This window comes from Salvia hispanica, chromosome 2 (genome assembly GCF_023119035.1).
Source record: "Salvia hispanica cultivar TCC Black 2014 chromosome 2, UniMelb_Shisp_WGS_1.0, whole genome shotgun sequence".
NCBI lineage: Eukaryota > Viridiplantae > Streptophyta > Magnoliopsida > Lamiales > Lamiaceae > Salvia > Salvia hispanica.
The window spans coordinates 19,778,621-19,800,443 of NC_062966.1; the positions used below are offsets into that span (position 1 = coordinate 19,778,621).

Below are 21,823 nucleotides of genomic sequence, written 5' to 3' on the forward strand. Positions count from 1 at the left end.
GTTGCAAACTTAGGTGTTAAGAAAATGGTTCCAACCAATATCACTAGTCTTGTCAGTAGTGTAGAATGTACAAAGCTGAACTCGGTGAATTACCTTTGGCCTATTTTATTACTGCTACTGTTATTTTCACTTTCAACATAATTTGAAAAACAAATATGCGAGCATCAAAATTGAAATTGGTATAATTATACCATGACTGACTTTGAATAGACTGAATTGTCTTTTACTTTGACATCCAAAGAAAACTGAATATAGGATATCATTACACTGATATGTACATATATGTTTATGCATGTTGACACTTTATTGAATCAGACTCTTCAGCTAAGTCAGATGATCAAGACTTAGTACTACAATATAGTCCCATTGATATTTGGACTGCCTATAAATCTTGCAATGTCTATAAATATTGCAAGACTTCTTCATCATGGTAGATAGACCAGCAGCTGGTCTTCGCTAGCGATGGCCAAAGCTCCCAAGTTCGAAGTGTCAGTTGTAATGCATGAAACTCTGCTACCTGAAAGAACAATACATATACAGACCTCAATCAGATGCTCCTCCACAAGATTTTGATGGACTGGGAATTCTGGGGAGGGAGAAGCAGTGATCAAGGATTTTTCGACTATAAAATTAAAACTGGAAGGGATTGCAGGAATGAATGAGGATGATCAAAGATAAAAAAATATTAGTCAATTGACAAAAATTCAAATAGCATAACTTGCAAAATCATCAAGTTAAACATCTCTTTTAATTTTGTCTAAATCAACAAACTAAACATCTTCACGTTGACCAAAAGCCTTTCTGCTGGAATGCCAGATAGACTGAAAAAGTTACCTTTGAAGGTTTGTAGGTTTCCTAACTTCTTCCCTGTGGATAACTCCAACGTGTAAACTTGACCATCGCGTGTCGCGATAATTCCATGACCAGCAGATGTGGCAGTAGCAGCAGTAGTTCTGCAGGGAGAATTTCTACCAATTAGGAGAAGACATCGTTGATTTGGATGGGAGGCAATGAACTTCCTAGATTGACTGATTTTTCATATTTAAAGTTCAGAGAATAAATATACCCTTCATCCAATACGCTTCCAGTGATCACCATATTGTTGACCAACAAAGCAAGCCTCCAACATCTGCGTGCGTTTTCTTTTTCTTGCTCACATGAATGATAAGATTCATCATCAAGGTCAGAGGCGGTTGAAATCAGAAGCCAAGCAGCAACATCTTTATCCTCTGCTGAAAAGAGATGATTATCACTACATCCGAAAGACCACATTTTTGTGGCATCCATGATTTCAGCTACCAATGCCTCTGTCTTATACTCTCCTTTTCTTTGCCATCTGAAGATACTGACAGGGATAAACTCCATAACTGACATGTCTGCACAAGAGAACCTTGACACAAGGATGCGCTTGTTGATGTCCCTGTGCATGATGCAGAAACTGTTCTTTTACCAGAATATTGGTGAAAAGCAAAAGAGACCAATGTATCCATGTTTAATCAGAATATTTCCGAGGGAAAAAATTTTCCATGCTGCAAAGCCCCATTACTGAAATAGAGTACTTAAGAATCTCAGTGCCTGAGCAGAGCTCAATTCTTAGTTATCACCGAAGAAAATATACATACTGAGCAATGGACATAATTTATGCAAGGCTTTCAAGTGAGTAAGCATAAATATTGGATTGCAAAACCAACTACAATAGATAGATGGCACATAGTTGAAATAACTGACAGTATGATATATTTCTAAAAAGGAAAAGGAAACAGACCATATGCCAAATGTCCCGAATCCATTGTGGCCAATGATCAAAGCAGCAGACTTTGGAACTTTATTCATCTCCACTATACAAGGAAACATGCAGTCAAATGTAGGCAAATTCCAATCTTCTTTCTGTCCACTACATATTAGGAAGCACGAGAGTTACAAGGAAATACGGATTATCCAGATATGAAAAATAAACATCAAAATCATTGAGACATAATTAAGCATTTTAACGGTGCCCTACTAAAGTCAATGCATTCAACCAAAGTCATGAGAACCATGCCATAAAAATTATCAACTGTGAACACTACTCAGTTTCCATAGCTTGAGCTTGATGTGATTTTTACAAAAAGGAAATGCATTGAATCACCTCCATGCGGAGTTCATGTTCCACAGCTTTAGCTTCCCATCCTCCTCGGCTGCCAGAAGGAAATTAGGTTCACAAACTAATAAACTACAAACACCTTGAGCTGTTTTCAGTCTTGTCACTAGTGAGGCATATCCACTGTTTAATTTCACAATTTTAACTGCATTCTTCTCAAAGCCATCTGAAGTACAAGCAGAGCACAAACACTCCAATTTACCATCCCTATAAGCAAAAGCACAAAGTTACTTTAAGAATAATGTAGGCATTTGTGTACAGAATGGGACATATGTGGAACCATTACCTGCAGTGAGGGATTTTAATGCTGTTTAGTAAAACAAGCGATTCACCATCTGGAGTTAGTTGCAATAAAGATCTCTCAGAGGCAATCTGTAGAAAAAAGTCATAAATTAAATATTCTGAAATGAGCAAGTCAAAGTAATAACATCAGGAAAAGAGAGGAACAAGGAAAAATGATATCATCATTCATCTTACATCTCTGCCAATTGTATCTTTGGAAATTTGTGAGGATATTGGCACATGACCAACTAATGAAGGACTCCCCATATTTTCTCCTCTCTTTGAGGTTTTGTAAACAAAGAGGATATCATCCTTGTGCTCTGTGTATCCACATTTAACACATGTGAAAATCTCATTCTCTTTGACAATCAGCTGCACCATTGAAATCGGCATAGGGTGAATGTAGCATGAAAAAAGCCCAAGATCACCCTGTGACTTCAGTTTGTGCTGGATGTTTGACCTTGAATCATAACTCATTTTGACGTTTCCTGTCAGAGTGTAGGAACTTGTAGTTGGTAATTGTAGATTTGAGGGTGCATTCTCACAATCTGTAGTTGGTATCATGTTATCAATGGATGAGTTGTCAAATCTGGCTTGCTTTGAGTTGGCAGTAACTTCGCCAGAGACAGCATCTGCTACAGCCTTTGATGTAAGATCAGCCTTCCCAGTATCTGTTTATGCATTCCATGTCACTTTATCAATGACTGTATTAGTTAAACAGGACCTTTTTACATCTCTTGACATGCTACACTGCTTCAGAATCCTCAGTTATATAGGTACAAAGCTCTAAGTTTCAAACTCAGGGAATTTGAGCCCAAAATTTAGGTTCACCAGTGATAATTAGAATTAAACAGGACAAGCATAGGGGAAGCTGATAAGCAAGGTAAAAGAACCCAGCATACTTAACAGTAAACAAAGACTACTGTGGATGAGAGCAGCTGAAGCTTCAAGCAATGAAATTCAAAGATTAATTCTTTAGGTTTTTGGTTAATATAAACTTCAACTGTTCTATATGCTGACCTTTAGTACAATGCTATGTATAATCGATAATACTTCAGAAACTGTTTTATGATCTCATTAATTGAAAATGAGTCTCAAGCACAATACGCAAACCAAATGCCCTTAACTAGTCCATATTCCAAACAGAATTTTGCCAACACCAATAGAAAATTTTGATTCGAAACCATTACCAATTTTAGGCCTCTTAAAAAGGTAACAATGAAAAGATATACCAGGCTTGCTAATTCCACTATGACAAGGGAGGCCACACATTTCACCATTGATTGTCATCTGTGCGGGAGAGTATAGATCATGTGAAAATCGCCCAGATTGGACAGTATCAGCATGAAGAAGCAACTCTTGAGTACTATAATTATCAAAACTATCAGGCACCACAGGGTATAAGTTGACAGAGGTGCAGACAGCTGAATCACGAACAGCACAGGGGATACATGCCTTTTCATTCTTCCTCTGCATAGCTGAATGCTCAACTAGCCCTTTCACTGGAAAGTTTGTAAAATAAAATTATAAATTCAGGACTGATTATATTGGGTTTATAACAAATCCTGAGGAACCCACAAAGAAAGCAGCAAGGCAAGTGCCTCGGTTAAAAATAAAAAATAAACAATTGTCTGATTCGTTAAGTGATAGCTTAACACCTTACCAGTAGTTGAATCATTCATGGTAGGGCTGGGCATGTCATTGTTTTCATGAGATCTTTGAGTATTCAGAGATATTTTACTTTTCTTTTTCTTTCTAGAGAATGTTTTAAGTAAAGGAACTGCTCTAGGAAGTAGAATTTCCATCATGGACTTGGCTATTTCATCACCAACTGATTCAGCATCACACTCTTCTGAGTTTGTGTTATAAGGAGAAGCTTTGACTATTTCATCTTCCAGAAGTGAGTCAGTCACTAGAACCTCAGGATTCTTAACAACATTGAAAATTGCACCTTCCTTAGTTGAGGGCTCAAACACATCTTTGTTTTGGGAGGAAACAGAAGAGCTATCTGCTAAAGAAACAAGTATGACATAACTCAAAAGTTAGGGGAAAATAGGAAACTAAAGCACTTTTAGCCAGTGAGTGCTTGTAAGATAGCTTAACTGCAACCAAACAAATTAGAGCTACAATACCTCCAGATTCCAAAGTGTCAGCTACGCAAAGATCAGCACTGGCAACCGGTATGTCATGCTGCACATTAGTTGCTCCATCCCTATCTTCTGGTATTATGTTATTTTGGACCCCAGTACATGAGGCACCACCACTCTATCATGAATATACATAGCTAATTAGATTTATGATCTAGCTACACATAAATTTTCCCCTCAATCTACAGAAAATATATTAACTTTAACATCATAAATAAACTTACAGATTCTTGTTGTTTGTGCAGGTTATCAATATTGCTTTCTATATGGTTCACAGAACTAGTTAGTTTTTTTCCTTCAGAAAGGGACTCCCCTATATTTAGATGATCAAATTTGTCAAAAGTATTCAACTTTACACCTCCGTCAGCAATAGGTATACATTTTTGTGGCCTTAACGACCCTGGAGTATAACAAACCCCAGGGACCTCGTTTGCAGCAGCAAAAGTTGAAAGATCAGCGCTTCTACTATTTGATTGATCTCTCTGCTTGGAGGTTGAATAGCTACCATTCTTAGTGTTTTCTTCCTTCTGAAGTAGTTCTAAAGGAGTCCCATTAAGTCTTCGTCGACCATTTCTGCTTTTCTTCCCTTTAGCCTGTGAAATGACCAAACATGACAGCGAATCAGGTCCAGGATCAGGAGCTGATGGTTCGCCTTGCAGCTGATAATTAGCCTCGTGAGATCCAGCTGAAAAGTTTGATATGGTCAAACTCTGTTCAGCAGGCCCACCAACATTAGTGGCCAATTCCCTCAGTAACCTCAGAACAAATGTGTTTTTGAATCCAAAAAACTGCATGTTGCATAAAACAGAGGAAAGTCATATTGAGTTGGCTATCCACCCAAGAAGAAGGAAGTACTTAAAAGCAAAGGAAAAGTAGTTAAGTAGATGTACCTCTACTGCATCTATCTTACACGAAAATCTCCTTGCATGCAACGCCTTTGAAGAACCCTTCTTCTGAAAACGTTCCCATGCAATCTCTGGCGTGTCTCCAGAACACAACTTGCCGTCAGTAGAACTGATCTGTATGATGAAATCCAATCTTATTAGACTATCACATGGTCATATACACTGATGTAAAACTGCACCAGATTTTTATGCCTACTCACCTTAAACAATGGGCCTTTAAGACCCTCAATAATTTCCATTGAGTAGGTGATCCCATTTTGAGTCCTCACCGATTTGTAACCAACAGGATAAGGGTAGCGGTCTTTACCCTGAAAAATGCGACAAACTATCAAATACAAATGTCAGAGATTTGCAACACCGAACACTAAGCATAAGTGTAGACAGCTGCAACACTCCTCATCTAAATAACTTGGTTAACACAAGGTCCTTAAAAATTGTGGTGCTCACAAGTCACAAGTAAAGAACAACTACTTTGTTACTAGAACTCAATGTATAAAGGAAAATAACATAAAAGACGGTCATCATCAAGTTGCCAAATGAATTGCCTCTCTTGCTGCACCACATATCATATGTAAACCACATGCATTTCGGCACAATCAATTAAACACTCAAACAACATTACAAATAAAACATACTCCATAGTACTCTTCATTTCTGAAAGCAAATCTAGTCTAAAACAAAACAATTTGATCTAATATGGATGAAATTGAATTAGTGAATCTATAAAAAATGGAATTCCAACACAAAGTCGGGTGAAAACAGAAGTGGATAGCGACAACAAATCACATGCGTTTCTACTGAAATTGAAGCTAAATGCCTTGTAATAAGTAAATCGGAATCAAGAGAACGGCAGAAAATCAAAGATATAAATAGTAGAAAGATAAAATCAAACCCTAGATGAACTCCAATACTTCTTATCCCAGGCACCATTGTAAAGCTTTCCGATTGATATTATTTCAATGTCGTCAGATTTATCATCCTTCCTTGTTTTCCCCATTAATCCGAACAAAATCGTCGATCTAAGTGCCTGTGTGTTGAGAATTTGAGCTAGATAGTGTCTCTGTGTGTGTGGTGCGTGTGAGAGAGAGAAGGCGGGAATGATTCGTTCCACCACGGCTGATAAATTGGTACTCGCGCCATATTTCAAACTCAATAAACTTATTTTAATTTGCTTTTTCAAACCTATATTTGTTTTTCTAAATTCCATAAATTTCGTTTACAAAAATATAAAGCTGATTTCAGAAGCATCATTCACCAAAAAATTAAAACAGGTAATCAAAAAGTTTTATTTGAACATTAATCTGGAAAAAAAGAGTTAATATGACAAATTTAATCTTTTGATAAATACGTAACAAAAATATTTGGAAAAAATTATATACGCCGTTGCCGGGGATCGAACCCGGGTCACCCGCGTGACAGGCGGGAATACTTACCACTATACTACAACGACCTGGTTGTTAGATTGGTCAGAATATTATTCTATATTATATAAAGGGAATTAATGGGCAACATTAGATCAAATAAATCAACGTTTTCCCACCTTCAACAAATGCATCCAATTCCGATCATATCATATTACATCTTCAAAAGAGAGATAATTTTCTAACCATTCCAGTATGTTATAAACTATAAAGAGTTCAAGTCTTTCGAATATTGTAGGCATGTGTATGCGTGCGCGCAATGACGAATATGAAACTGAACTTGTGGGGTCGCACATAATTAAGAAGATAGTCGCTAGCGTCAAAAAGGAGAGGTGGTTGATGATCATTGTTAGGAATGGATAACAGACAAAGAAGGGGAGTAAACCTCAACCCCAAATAAATGGAGTGGAGTTATGAACTGAATAGTTGAATTTAATAGAGTTTTCCATGTGTTGGGTTAGGTCTTCATTTTTCATCTTAATTCTCTTTTTACTTGTTTATTATACCAACCAATATTTATTTACGCACATGATTAAGAAGATTGTCGCTAGTGTAAAAAAGGAGAGGTGGGATGATCATTTGCTAGGAATGGATAGCAAATAAAGAAGGGGAGTAAACCTCAATCCCAAAAAAATGGAGTGGAGTTATGATACTATATATGTGGTCGTGAATTCAGTGGCAGACGCAGAAATAAACGTGAGTAGGGGCTAAATTTTCAATATTTACCTTAAAAATAAATTTATAGGTAATTTAGATTATTAATAGGGCTTTTATATAACAATGTGTATAAAATATGAATAAATTTTATAACTTTGTAGTAGAAAAAAGTAAAAAAAAATGAATTCATTAGGGGCTAAAGCCCCTCCCCAATTGCATGTAGGTCCGCCAGTGGTCGTGACAACATCAATAGTCAAATTTAATGGAGTTTTTCCATGTGTTAGGTTAGTGTCTTCATTACTTATCTTCTCTTTTTACTTTTATGCTTACCTGTTTAGTATACCAACCAATATTTATTTACGTACATTTGAAAACTGAAACTCATTTAATTTTCTTCTTGATTTGCCTTTAATTACGTCAAAGGAAGAATAATGCCTTACGTAAAGTCATATTTGGGATATATCTCGCCAAAATTACTCCCAATTTGGTGCAATGATGATTTATCCTATTTCATGATTCACAATCATATCATCAAAATGATTCAAAATGAGCACTTCGATCACATTTCTTCCAAAAGCTAGCCAAGAAAACGATTGAAAGTTAACACACGATAAAAGGTTGACAAAAGATAAAAGTTGTAAAAAAGCGAAATCCTTAGCGAGATATTTTTTTCACAAAAATCATTTCCAATTCCAAATATCCAATCACGATCTAGAAAGCCAGTACTATACAACATTCAAATAAATAAACAAAAAAAAATCAACATAGCAAATGCAATAAAAAAAAATAGGCGTTGCGTAAATAGCTTTACACTGCCGCAGCGCTGGAAAGTGGAGCTCCGATTCGGATCCGATCCATATCCGTAGTCCCATAAACGGGCAAACCGGTCGAGCAAAAATCCAAATTGGGCAAATCAAATAGATCCGAACTCGAATCCGAATCTTCGCCATCATCAAATTTCCTTTGATCATCTTCATCATCAGCCGTCCATTTCGCCGTAGGGTTTCTAAAGCTCCCGTTGTTGAATCTCAGCCGCCCGTTCCCAATTTCCCCAATTTTTAGCTGAGAAGCCGCCTTCTGCCGATCGGAAAAGCCCTTCAAATCCGCGTACGACGTTTTCGTCGGTGTTTTGGCGTCGCCGGAATTCGCCGATTTCGAATCGCAATAACTCTCCGTGATTCTGAAATGGCTGATGCTGCTCCTTCTCCGATCGTGATCGTCGTCGACGGCGGCGCTCGTCTTCGATTTCTTCTTCTTCTTCGAATTCGCCTGATTGAAGAGAGAATTCAGGAACGTGGCGAGCCGGCCGCCGGGGGAGCTCGGCTGCCTGCATTTCTTCTTCTCTCTCATCAAAATCGACGGGAGATTGTGTGCGTTGATCGCCGGCATGTCTAGGCTCATTCGGGAGGCGGCGGAGGAAGAGAAGCTGTGGTAGCATGGGTTCTCATCAATGCCGGCGAAGTAACGGGCCGCGTCGAAAACGACGATCTCGCCGGAGTCCTTCCGCCGGTGGGAGGAATTTTTGGACGTAACGGACATGATTTTTGGTGTTTAAAAACAAACCTAATTTTTTTCCCTCTTTTTCTTTAGGTGTGAAGGACTTAGCATGTTAGTGATACTATATTTATATGTGTGAGTATGTGTATATTATTAATATATTTATGTTTGAAAATATAGGACATTAGTATTAATTAATGTACGAAACTATGGGAATTAAGGTTGTGGAGATATGTGGAAAAAGGTTTACTTCGAAATGATTTTCTAGATAAGGTCCACTTTATACTTTTATGAGATTATCGTTTTTCCTTTTTCAAGCTTGCTTTTATTTATAATTTGGCCTTATTTTTGTCATACATATTGAAATAAGGAATGTTGTTTTATAGGAGTAACATGTAATTTTCCCATTTTGTTTGCAATGCTAAGTTTTAAAATCATTTTATCATCCATACAAAATTACAAATTGTACAATAAAACAAATATTCTTTTTTTTTCGAAGAGCTTACTTAATTGTAATTACATTAGTATTGTATTGAGTTTAGGAATGAAACTTTTTATCCTTAGACATGTTTTGAAATCAAAAGATTGTGGGGAGCAAAGAAGATGTGTTTCTTTGGATGCTCATTATCTTGATACCTTGATTTTTAACAATAAGGCTTTTATTAAAAAAATTGGTGGGGCTTTGAGATTTAAGTGGTAGTGGAATTAGCTAATTTGTACAATGAATACATCCATCTGCTTTGTTTGTGGATATATCAGATAAGGAGATAAGCCTATTTTTAAATATATTCCAGCAGTTTCCATTTCATAAAAAAAAATTCAAGTAAATTTCTTTTCTAAATACTCCATCTATCAAATTCAAAATGTCTCAGTTGCAGTGCATAAACAATTAATGAAACTATATAGTAAGCTATTCCAAGATTTAAAAGTTTGATTTCATTACTTGCATTCCCTCTGGAACTTCTGTAGTCCACAATTTGACAATATTTTTTTAGTACAAGTTTTAATTGTGTTTGTGTTTATATTGTTTGTGAAAACAGATGGCATTCTATATCATTACTAGTATTTATTTTTACGGGCACGAGTGTAATTAATGCAATTATCACATAATATGTTGTAGAAAATTCTGTTTATTTATTAAAAGCGTGACACAAATCCTAACATGCTTCGCTAATTAAAAAATTTACTTTTTGGTAGTAGTGCAAGCCATGATAGTTTCTAAATTTAATATCATTTAGATTAATTGTCTTTGTAGTGTGAAATTACTATTACACAACTTAAATCTACCTAATTTTCTACATCACCTTGCGGATTTTTAACATTAACATTAATTTCTACAAAATTTGCCCAAATTAATTAAACTTAACTAGAAATTTTAATTGCAAAAAAAAAACAGAATAATAAAACATGATCTATCTTGCAAATGTAATGTTTAAAAAGTTGTATGATTATTGCTACTTAAGTCATGTGCATTGTGGAAAACATAGAACAACACCATATATTCTATTCATCACTATTTTAATTTTCTAAGACATCCCATTCATCACTATTACTAAAACCATTTTATTTCACACACTTACGCTAATTTGCATCATAACCTTTGTCTCTACACAGTACACAGCAAAATTCGACTTTAATTAAATGTTACTACTACCACTACTACTTAAAGCAACCTCGTCCGCGTGTTAATTCATAATTTCGGAAAATTGACATTATTACCTTTTTTTTTGTTTAGGGGTTTATACCGATTAACATAATTCTCAAATACTTTTATCAAAGGTAAGATTTAATTAAAATGAAACTTATAGTAGATTTTTTTATATTAGGCGATATGCATTCAGTCAATATATACCCACTTTTTTTACAGTTACTAATTATTTACTATTAATTCAATGTTAATCACGCCACTTCGTCAATCGTCATAGATAACTAATTGACACTAGAGTCTAGACATACATGCAAAACCATCTAATATCCAGGTAATATATACTCAAGTACTCAACCAAGACAGAATAAAAAGAAACGACAAACTAAAATAAGATATGATCATGTATCGCTACAATACACGTGATATATTAACTTTCACCTAACCCTCATAAACCCTAGAAACGAACGATGCACACGAGCCACTTCTTTTTGCTCGATAAATTTTATGTCTAATCCTTGCCCTAATCAAGTCATTATCATGCCTATCTCATATACTCAACATATAGATTATGATTGCCAAACACCTCTTCAAGAGCCTACCTAGGTTAGGGTAACCCTATTAAATTTATCCTAACTTAAGTGCGATCATGATTAGGACTCGACAACGCATATTATTAAACTTTAAACCCAAAAAAATGTTAATTTTGTTATATAATTTGGATTCAAATAATGAAATTCGAAATTGAAAATAGTAATACACTAAAAATCGAACCAGTTTCGATTTCAAAAACGAAAATACCAAACTAAATCAAACCGAATGGTTGAACTTGGATGCCTTTTCCGTGGGCCGTTCACCTGACACGTGTCATTGTCCCGTGATCTTGCCACCCTGGCTATTGTTGTTGTACTCTCTCGTCTCTATGCACTTCTAATCTAGTTAAAATACATGATACAACATGTTTGGTTGCTTTCTTTTAGTGTGAACCATGCATTTGAAAAAAGGCTGAAGTCCATGACCAATTTTATGTCACAAGTTGATTGATGTCAATTGTGAGCCAAAGAAAAAAGAAGTATCCCAACACCTTATCGAGATTTTGATCTGCTCTTGCATATAGGGCACAACTGGGCCATGCCTAGGCTAGTAATATATGCTTAATGGTAAGATATCATAAATTAACCAAAATATGTCCACCAACGACAATACCTTGTGCTTTAGGAGGTGTACCTTTTAATTGATGCTATAAATACTTATTCATTACATCATCTCCGATGGAATGGAGAGGTAAGGTTGGATAACTACCATATTTACCTTTTCTGTATGAAAAATCATTCTCCAAGGGAAGAGGTATTTGATAAGGTATTATACATTTTTCCATTTTGAAGAGGTATAATGGAGAGGTAAAATATTATAACTACCATATTTGCCTTCTTTTCATGAAAAATCATTCTCCAAGGGAGAAGGTATTTGAGAAGGTATTACACTTTATATTTTTTAATGCATTTTGTAGTATTATTTTATTTTTAAAAAATCGTTTATCTTTTTATATACCTTTTTCCTTTGGAATGTGTTACTTTTTGAAATGGTATATTTTACTTTTTGAGAAGGTAAATAGATGATATATCTCTTTTATTTACTTTTTCTTGTTGGAGATGGTCTTGCCTCCATTCACCAAGAAGGCCGATGTGTATACATCCTGATTTGAATTATAGGATTATCCAGAAAATTATGAAGTCGAAATCTTCCAAAATTCTACATACCAGCTAATATAATTGTTCTCAAAGACGTGGCGTAGCATACACCGTACATTGAAAGTGTCTTCACAATGATCTTGTCAAAATATAAAATATAAAGATTGAAAAAGAATAAGAATAATTAGAAAAGATCAGAAGAGCCCTTTAATTATACATACAATGTGGTGATAATTATGGATCCTATTCGATGTTTGCAGACAAGAGAGCAAATCATGATTTGCATTTATAAATAGAATAAAGATAAACGTACGTTATATATACATATACAGTGATGGAACCAGAAATTCGAATAAGCCGATGCTGAACTTTAAATAAGAAAGGAGGAATATTATATTGGCCAACGGTAGACCATCATAGAATGGACTGTTGAGCTAAGAAAAACCGATTCTTACCGCTTCCGATAATCCCTTCGTCCCATTAAAAATAAAGAGTTTTCCCTTTTAAATTGTCCCACTAAAAAAGAAACCTTTCTTTACCAAAAAAAAAGAAACCTTTCATAAAAAGGAAAGGGAAATTGGTCTCTAAAACCATGAACTTTGCCTAAAATTTGGTATTTCCCATGAACTTTGAAATTGGTATATAATATCACAAACTTTGCATTTTGTTTGGTATTTCCCACGGCATATTTATTACTATATTTGACTAACTTACGAGACTTTTATCATACTTGACACAATTAAATCATCGTGGTTTTCAACGTGACTTTTTATGCTACATGTTATGAACTTAAAAAGTGGTTTCAAATATTATAAAACATATCACGGTTGCCTATGTTAAATAAGATTTTGATGAAAATATCTTATTTGAGTGAGTTCGGGAAATACCAAACAAAATGCAAAGTTCGTGATATTATATACCAATTTCAAAGTTCATGGGAAATACCAAATTTTAGGCAAAGTTCATGGTTTTAGAGACCAATTTCCCAAAAGGAAATAACATCATTTCTACTTTTTTCATCTCTCTTACTTTATTATCTCCTTATTAACTCACAAAACAACACTACATAAAATCATGTGCCGAAAAGCAAACGTTTCATATTTAATGTGACAGGAAGAGTAATAAATAATAATAATAATAATAATAATAATAATAATAATAATAAATAAATAAATAAATAAATAAAAGTTCAATAAATATATATTTTCAAATTTATACAAATCATATAACATAAATTACAACTCAAATTTATAACTAATTATTTTCAAAATCAATAAAAATAAATTATAATTCATATTTTAATTTCATAATAACTAAAATTGTAATTTTCTGAATCAGATAGTTAAATACAGTTCAGAGCTTCAATTTACTGAAGTAAAAAACTTTTCTTCATATTAATTGAAAAATTAGTCGATATTTTAATTAGATTCTTCAAATAAAATACCTACTTCAATAACACCTTCACCCACCACCGAGCTGCCATCACCTCCATCCACCACAGAGCTACCATCACCTTCACCGACTACCAAGCTTCAATCACCTTCAGCAACAACATGGTAGCCATCATCTTCATCCACAATGAAACAACCATCATCTCCAGTCAACACAGTTGTCATTACCTTCATCCACAATGAAGCTGTCATCACCTTCGATCACCATAGGGCTTCCACCACCTCCAGCCAACACAAGGCAGTCATTAACTTTTCACATCAGGATTAGCTTTAACTTCATTCACATCGATCCATTTGTTGTTGATAAATCGGGTCAACTTATGTGGTTGATTCTAAGTGGATGTCTCTTATTCAAGATTGTGAAGGTCAACCACATGTGGCCGGCAGTGGCGGACGCAGAAAAAATTATTGGCAGGAGCTGCATTATACCCTATTTATATACTACTAAATAAATATAATATAATAAAAAATAATACTACTATATTTTAAAAAAAATCACAAATACAACTATAAAGATGATAAATATTTTATGCACAAAATTATTCTAATGCAACAATCAAAATATTACTATGTCGTAAATGTAAAAAAAGAGAGACAATATATAGATCTAATTTGAACTAAACTCCAAATCGAACGAAAAAAAACTCCAATTCTAACATCAAACTCAAATCAAATAATAGTCGGCCTATTTACCTAAAGAAAATAAAAAATTAAATGTACATTATTATAGATAGACTTATCAATTTTGTGTAAATTACTGTAAATATAGTGTCAAATAAATAATGAAATGTTATGTTAGACACAAGATTATAAGATATATATTCAATAGAGTTAATAGGCCTGCTTAATCGGTTCTCCGGTTCTCGGGTACCCGGAACCGGAACCGAAACCGACCGGGTAATTGAGGAACCGGGAACCGGAGAACCGGTTCCGGTTCCGGTACCGGTTCTAGTATTTTTCAAACTTTTCGGTTCCGATTCTACCCGGAATCGACCGGTTCTTACCCGGAACCGGATAATATATTAATTTCAGATTTTTAATTTTAGTTTTAATAAAATTTAATATTTTTACTTAAATAAAAGTAATCCTATTCCTAACTTCCTAGCCAACAACTATGGAGTACATATTTTTCATTTGATATCTCCTCATTTTGTGTATTCAATTGAGTTAGAAATATATCAAAAGAATGTGCTTCAAATATAAATTCGTTTGATATGCTTTCAATTACTAACATATTGTATAGTTTATCTAATTTTTTTCGATTAACCTATATAGTGTATATTTTGATGCACATCTGTATCGTTTAGAAATATATGATAAAATCAAATACTACTACTTTAAAATTATATTAAATTATAAGCCTTATATACACATAGACTATATATATATACTGGGTGAAAATAGGCTAGCATATAGAAAATTAAAAATAACAACACTACTAGTTTTGTGAATATCTCAATCATTGAAGTAATCAATTTCATGACTCATTTTTCCTTCTTAATGTTTTATTTGTTGGCAAAATACTCAATCATTGAAGTAATCAATTTCATGACTCATTTTTCCTTCTTAATGTTTTATTTGTTGGAAGGTATTTTGCTGAGTGAATACAAATAATAATGTAATAAAGATATTAAAGAATTGAAATTTCATAATTTGTGGACTAGGTTTATTTTGTATACCACTTTTGAGACGTAGTTGGGCATAAATCACGTGATTAGTGGTCAAGAACTATATTTGTACTCCATGTTAAAAGTTACTATTGTATTATTTTAGATTTTCAATATTTTGATTTGTATTTTTGTGTGTTTATTTAAATTTTTTGGCATTAATTGTTATATTTCTAAATATTGAATTATTTAAATAAATCAAAATTAAAACTATAAATCGGTTCCGGTTCGGAACCGGAACCGACCGGTTCTTACCCGACCGGTTCCGAACCGGATCCGGCCGGATCCGGTTCCGGTTCCGGTTCCAAGATTCATGAAAATTTGTAACCGGGTACCTGGTCAACCGGACCGGGTAGAACCGGAACCGGCCGAATAAGCAGGCCTAAGAGTTAATATCAATTACTAATAAATTATTACTATAACCTATCATTGATGAAGCCATTAATAAAAATTTGATACCTTATGAATTGTAATTTTGGTACATTGTATATACATTCAAATGATTAATGGAATAGTGCTAAATTAAAAGCTATATTATCAATTTAGAATTATTACACTCCCTAATTGAAAATTGAACACATACATTTTAACTCTTAGGCCTGCTTATTCGGCCGGTTCCGGTTCTACCCGGTCCGGTTGTCCAAAAAAACTTGGAAATAGTAAAAAAGTACTTCAAATGATATTAATCCATAGTTGATGGACCTGAAATGATATTTTCTAAGTTCACGGATCTAAAATGATACTTTGGTAAAGTTCGTGGACCAAAAAAGATGTTCCCTCTATTTTTTAAAAAAAAAGACATCTTCTTCTTCCTTCAAACAAGCAGCCATTTTTATCTCTGTAATTTCACCTCTGCAATTTTTTAATTCTAAAGTTCAGCCCCTTCTACCATTCTAATTCTAATGATTTACCCTCCAATAATATTAATTTGGGGAAGGGCTTAAGAGTATTTATGAAATTTTTTCAAAAAATTGAAGTGGAAAAAAACACAAAAAAAGTTCTTGGGAGGGGCTTAAGCCCTTCCTCTCCCCTTACTGTGTCCGCCACTGGTGGCCAGTGAAATTCAACGAACTAACCTATGTGGCTGATTTAATCGGACCAACCTATTTGGCTCGATCCAGTTGTTATTGATAAACCGGATCAACTTATGTGGTTGATTCTAAGTGGACGTCTTTGTGAAGGTCAACTACATGTGGCCGGTGAAATTCACCGGACTTACCTATGTGGCTGATTTCACCGGACCAACCTATGTGGCTCATTTCACCGGTTAGTTATGTTGACAATTTTGTATTTAAGTAATCTAGCTGGCATGTTAAATTTTTCTTTTTCTTATTATGTTCTTTTCTCGTTCATCAATTCCTCACTTTGTTTCTTCTATCGAATTCGTGTTTATGTGTATGTGATAACATGTTTAGGTGTTTATGTGTATATGATAGCACTTTAACATGTTTATCTATATTCAGAAGATATGTTCCGCTTAGTTTGGCGTTGAAAGGAATGTTTTTGCTTCTTCTGAAGGAAGCCGAATCCTCTAAGACTATTATGCATTCAAGGATCATTGTGGTTCAAAGTTTCATGACATTTCACTCAAGGCAAAAGCAAGTGTGAAGCCTGTCTCTGATTTAAATCGACAGAGTTACATAAATTTAAAGTTTTAAGATGATTTTGACGAGAGAGAATCGACATTAATACCCTTTAAGTTTATTTAATAATTTTTTTAATTTTAAATATAATCCATGTGACATTATTTCAACCACTGGATCTCCTAATCTAATGGCTAAGATTTAGTCTTAATTTGTGATTGCTAATTAGTTAGCAATTGATCACTCCCCAATACATAACGGCTCACGTTAAAATGTATTTAGTATCAAATCCACAACGAAGACCAATCCTACACCATTAGATCTTAAAATGAGTGGATGAGATTAAAACTCACGGATTTCAATAAATAGTAGATAAAATATCAATAAAAGGGTAAAATAGTCAATCTGTTATAGCATAATAATTTTCACGATATAGTATATTACGAATATCAACACAGCGACATGAGAATCTCAGCACAAGCACATGAAATTATCAACACAGTTTCATTGATATTGTACATGCATTATATTGAGATTGTTTGGTGCAATTATTGATATAAAATCTCCTTTCAACATATTAGAAAATTGAAATAAAAACTAAAAAATTTCATCAACCGATCATCATAGGAACATATGCAATTGAGATCTTGTTAGAATCCTTATGAAATTACCTATAATTTGATATATTTTTTACGAAAAAATAATTTAAATCGAGAGAGTTACGTAAATTTAAAATTTTAAGATGATTTTGAGGAGAGAAAGTGATTAATTTTAACTATATATCATATATAAGAATTGACATTATTATCCTTTGAGTTTATTTAATATTTTTTTTAGTTTAAAATATAATTAATGTGGCATTATTTCAACCACTAGATCTCATAATCTAATGACTAAGAATTGGCCTTAATTTGGGACTGATAATTAGTTAACAATTATTTTAACCCTATATATAATATTTCTAAAACTTAAATTAAATCCGATTAAACTTAAATTAGTTTTGTTGTTAATTTTATTAAACTAAATTTGAATTTAAATCAATCTTTGGAGAGTTTAGCCATTGTTCTCAAATCTTTAAATTTCCAACTTTGACGTTCAGAATTCAGATTAAGAAACAAACATAGTGATTAGTTGTGTGTTGTCTACTGGTAAAGTAGTTAATGACCGATTCTAAAGATATTATATCTAAGATTTATACTAACCAAAACAGCGATGGGGCTCTTTTATCAAGCTTTTGAAAATAAATTGAATAATTAGAATCTCCTTTTATGTAGTCTTTAATAATATCGCGAGCAGGGAGAGCGAAAGGGGCCGAAACATTTGTAATGGCCCAATAAATGAGGCCCAATAAAATTAACCTCTTCATATTATAAGCCCGGCCCACTTCATTAAACCGTTTAAATTGCTAATTACACTAGCAACTTTCTCGCTATAACTATGCTGTAATCTAATGTGTAACAAACTAAGAATTAGAGTTCTACTTTTCCAAAAATTCTAATAATGCATATGATGCGACAAGATAATATACAGTATAAAATATTTAACTGGTACAGGAATTCAAAACTTGTGGACTTAAAAAAAGTACGTTACAGCTCTAATTCTACTAAGTAGGAAATAAATAAAACCCTAAAAATATTTCAGTGCATATATATACCCCAATCTCTGAAAACATCTGAATACAAAAATTTGAATCATAAGCCAAAATTATTGGAATCGTTCCAAAATCTGGCCACTTTTCTTGCACGGTGTGTCGGAGTAAATTGAAGGCGCCTCTCATGGCGGAGCACCACCGCGAGGTGGTGTTCCTTGATTTTTGCCAACCCGGGTACCGGGACCGGGACAGGTTGTGGCTGCGGTGAGGCAGCGGCCAATGATGGTTATAATTTATTCAGAAATTGAGTAATGTATTTTTTTTGATTTCTTTAATGTTGTATTTTCCGTGTCGGTATCTTGTGTTATATTTACCGGAGTACTATATATTATGACTATCAATATTCCAATTGAACAAGATTGTTTTAATGCAAATTTAGTGTTATGAATGTTGTGTGTTGAATAGGGGCGATGCAATAGTTGTGGAGCCCATCACAACGGAATTTACTAGTATTTCCATATTATATGAAAATCACGGAGCTAGGTTCGTCGATATAGTACTAATTACTATGAGATCAAAAGTAATGATAATGAATTAGGAATAAGCAATATTTTCACGACTTAAATCCTCCTATCGATGTTAAATGTTGGAAATATTGCGTAGGTCGTTATTATAGAAAGAAAAGAAGAATTTATTAAATTGGGAGTATAATAAAGTATGAAGATTAAATTTAGTAACTTCATAATGAATAAACTAATTTTGACCCCTAGTTTGCTAAAAGTATCGTGTGATATGTGAGAAGTAGCCAAATGGGAGACAGAAAAAATGAGTCTCCAATTTATTAGATTAATGTAGAATAGCATTGTGAATTTAGTTACACCTACAATAGTGGGAGAGTTTTACATGCAATAAAAAAGTAAAATAATCTTCCTCCATTATTCGTGAAAGTACCGAAACACATGTGCAATTGAAGATATTAAATCCCCAACTAGTCATATAATTACCAAATTAATGTTCTAGAAAAAGGGTAAATTAATATGTGAATTATTTAGATGGCAATTATCCACTCTAATAGTATATGGAGTAATAAAATACTAAGAAATTGTAGGCATTTTATTCGAACTATATGAAGAAGTGATTCGTTCCGGTTATTTGGTAGTAGTATCAAACTGTCGACACAATCACGTGTAGAGAGGATTAGATCGAGATAGCTCTTCAATTCTAGCTTATTTATGACCAAAACATTATGAAATGTTGAGTATATTTTTTTAATGATATGGAGTAGAATTTTGGCTATTGTGTTAGATCTGTATAATTATGTGATTTAATTCCTTAATTAATTATTGATGGTTTTATAATCTTATGATGATATTTAACATGTTTTAGTCATTAATTTGTATGTATACAAGTACTATTTTGTATACTTATCCGTAACAATGATGGGCTATTTTTGTCAAGCTATTGAAAAGAAATTAAATATCAGGATTGCTGCTTCTTCAGTCTTTAAATTCATTACGAATAGGGATATGCGAAAGAGCGTGAATCATTGTAACGGCCCAATAAAATACACGTAATAAGTGGGTCGACAAATGAACCTGTTTTGATCATTATATAATGGCCCAATAAAAGTAACCGCTTCATATTATAAGGATTTCCTTTTCTATTTTATGTTCTTAAACAAGATTATTCTCTTTTACACTATAAATTTTACTTATACAATTTAGCTACTGCAACACTATGCTATAAGTATTAATTTCATTTGTCAACGCTAACCATTAAAACTTCACATTAGTCAAAGTTTGCTACTCCTACTTGTATATACCTAATTAATACTTCTCCCATCCTATTAAAAATAAATATTTTTTTTGGATTGTCCCATTAAAAATAAAATATTTTCTAAAATAAAAATAATTATATATTTATATTTTCTTCTATGTTATATTATTCTCTTATTGTTAACTCAAGAAATAATATTAAATAACATTAGGTGACGAAAAACAAATATTTTATTTTTAATGATACAGAGGGAATACTATTTTTCAAATTTGAATTGAACAATGTCTTCGCGAATTAATCGCATAATATTTCGTTGAAAACATAAAATGACCTAGTGACAATTTAAACTCCTAAATTATAGACTATAGTAGCTGGGTAGTCAACTATGCCTAGTAACAGAATTTAGATGACAAATGTAAATTAACCAACAATAGAAACAGACTAAAAATCAAATAGCAACAAAAAATTGTATACAAAAATAAAATGGGTTCTTATATAGTTGATCATGCTACATACTTTCTCGTCCCTATCCCTATGTAATAGAGGCGTTTCATTTTTAGCACTCATTTTGAAAGAATAATAAATAACTAAAGTTGAGAAAAAAAAAGAGAGAGAATAATATAAAGAAACTCTTCATTTTATTATTTTCTCTCTTCCTTTACTTCCTCTCCACTTTAACTATGACACGCTTCTACTCCACTACATAGGAATTAGGAACGGATGGAGTACATGAAAGAGTTAGTGCTCAAAATGAAACGCTTCAACTAAAAATAATTATTCGTCATGAAATAAGTACTACTGTAATTAATTCTCTAGGAAAACGTATGAATTCGAAAATGGTACTTTTTGTACCTCATTATGCTGAATTCGTTATAAATTTTCATGATCTGAATTCTAAAGATGAAAATAATTCATATTCTTATCTAACTAAGGATCGAAAAATGTTACCGGTTGGTAAATATTAACGAATACAAATTGATGGGTTATTTATTTATTTTCGAATCGAATGGGTCGACCTGCAAATAAAGTTTATAAATTAGAAAAAAAAAAAAAAGATGCGTATTTATTAATCATATGATATTACTCCACTATTATGTATGTACAGTTTTTTCTACCTAGGAAAGTGATCTCATTATTATGCATTTGCATGTGTACAGTCTACCTACCTAGCTACTCTTATTGAGCTGCCTATTACTACTATTGTGGCTAGCCATATCTTTTAAACAATTTGGACGTGGATAATAATATATACTCACCGTTGTGTGACATTAAAATGATATAAATTTTAATAAAATATCACTCCATAAATATATAATTAAGAACTAAAACGTGACCTTATGAGAAATGATAGTAGATTTTATTCAAATTGT

At 33.2% G+C, this 21,823-nt stretch overlaps 2 protein-coding genes and 1 non-coding gene across 4 annotated transcripts; all 3 read right to left on the reverse strand.

The window, feature by feature from the left end:
- Nucleotides 1-170: 170 nt before the first annotated feature.
- LOC125204952 lies at nucleotides 171-6,564 on the reverse strand. Of its 2 annotated transcripts, none has more exons than XM_048103724.1 (14): nucleotides 6,367-6,564; nucleotides 5,675-5,782; nucleotides 5,460-5,588; nucleotides 4,794-5,357; nucleotides 4,555-4,687; nucleotides 4,086-4,430; nucleotides 3,655-3,924; nucleotides 2,618-3,093; nucleotides 2,427-2,512; nucleotides 2,129-2,347; nucleotides 1,766-1,894; nucleotides 1,067-1,420; nucleotides 835-953; nucleotides 171-517 (listed from the first exon to the last, which is right to left on the reverse strand). In XM_048103724.1, the coding sequence occupies exons 1-14, from the start codon at nucleotides 6,469-6,471 to the stop codon at nucleotides 426-428; spliced, it is 3,129 nt and encodes a 1,042-aa protein (XP_047959681.1). In that variant the 5' UTR covers nucleotides 6,472-6,564; the 3' UTR covers nucleotides 171-425. The 2 variants fall into 2 exon arrangements, with proteins under 2 accessions (XP_047959681.1, XP_047959680.1); XM_048103723.1 differs by having other exon boundaries at nucleotides 4,086-4,433.
- A 288-nt stretch (nucleotides 6,565-6,852) lies between these two features.
- Nucleotides 6,853-6,924, reverse strand: TRNAD-GUC. The gene has a single exon. It is a non-coding gene; the product is annotated as a tRNA-Asp (tRNA).
- Nucleotides 6,925-8,137: 1,213 nt separating this feature from the next.
- Nucleotides 8,138-9,153, reverse strand: LOC125208328 (protein BIG GRAIN 1-like E). The gene has a single exon (XM_048107912.1). The coding sequence runs from the start codon at nucleotides 9,089-9,091 to the stop codon at nucleotides 8,360-8,362; it is 732 nt and encodes a 243-aa protein (XP_047963869.1). The 5' UTR covers nucleotides 9,092-9,153; the 3' UTR covers nucleotides 8,138-8,359.
- Nucleotides 9,154-21,823: the final 12,670 nt, after the last annotated feature.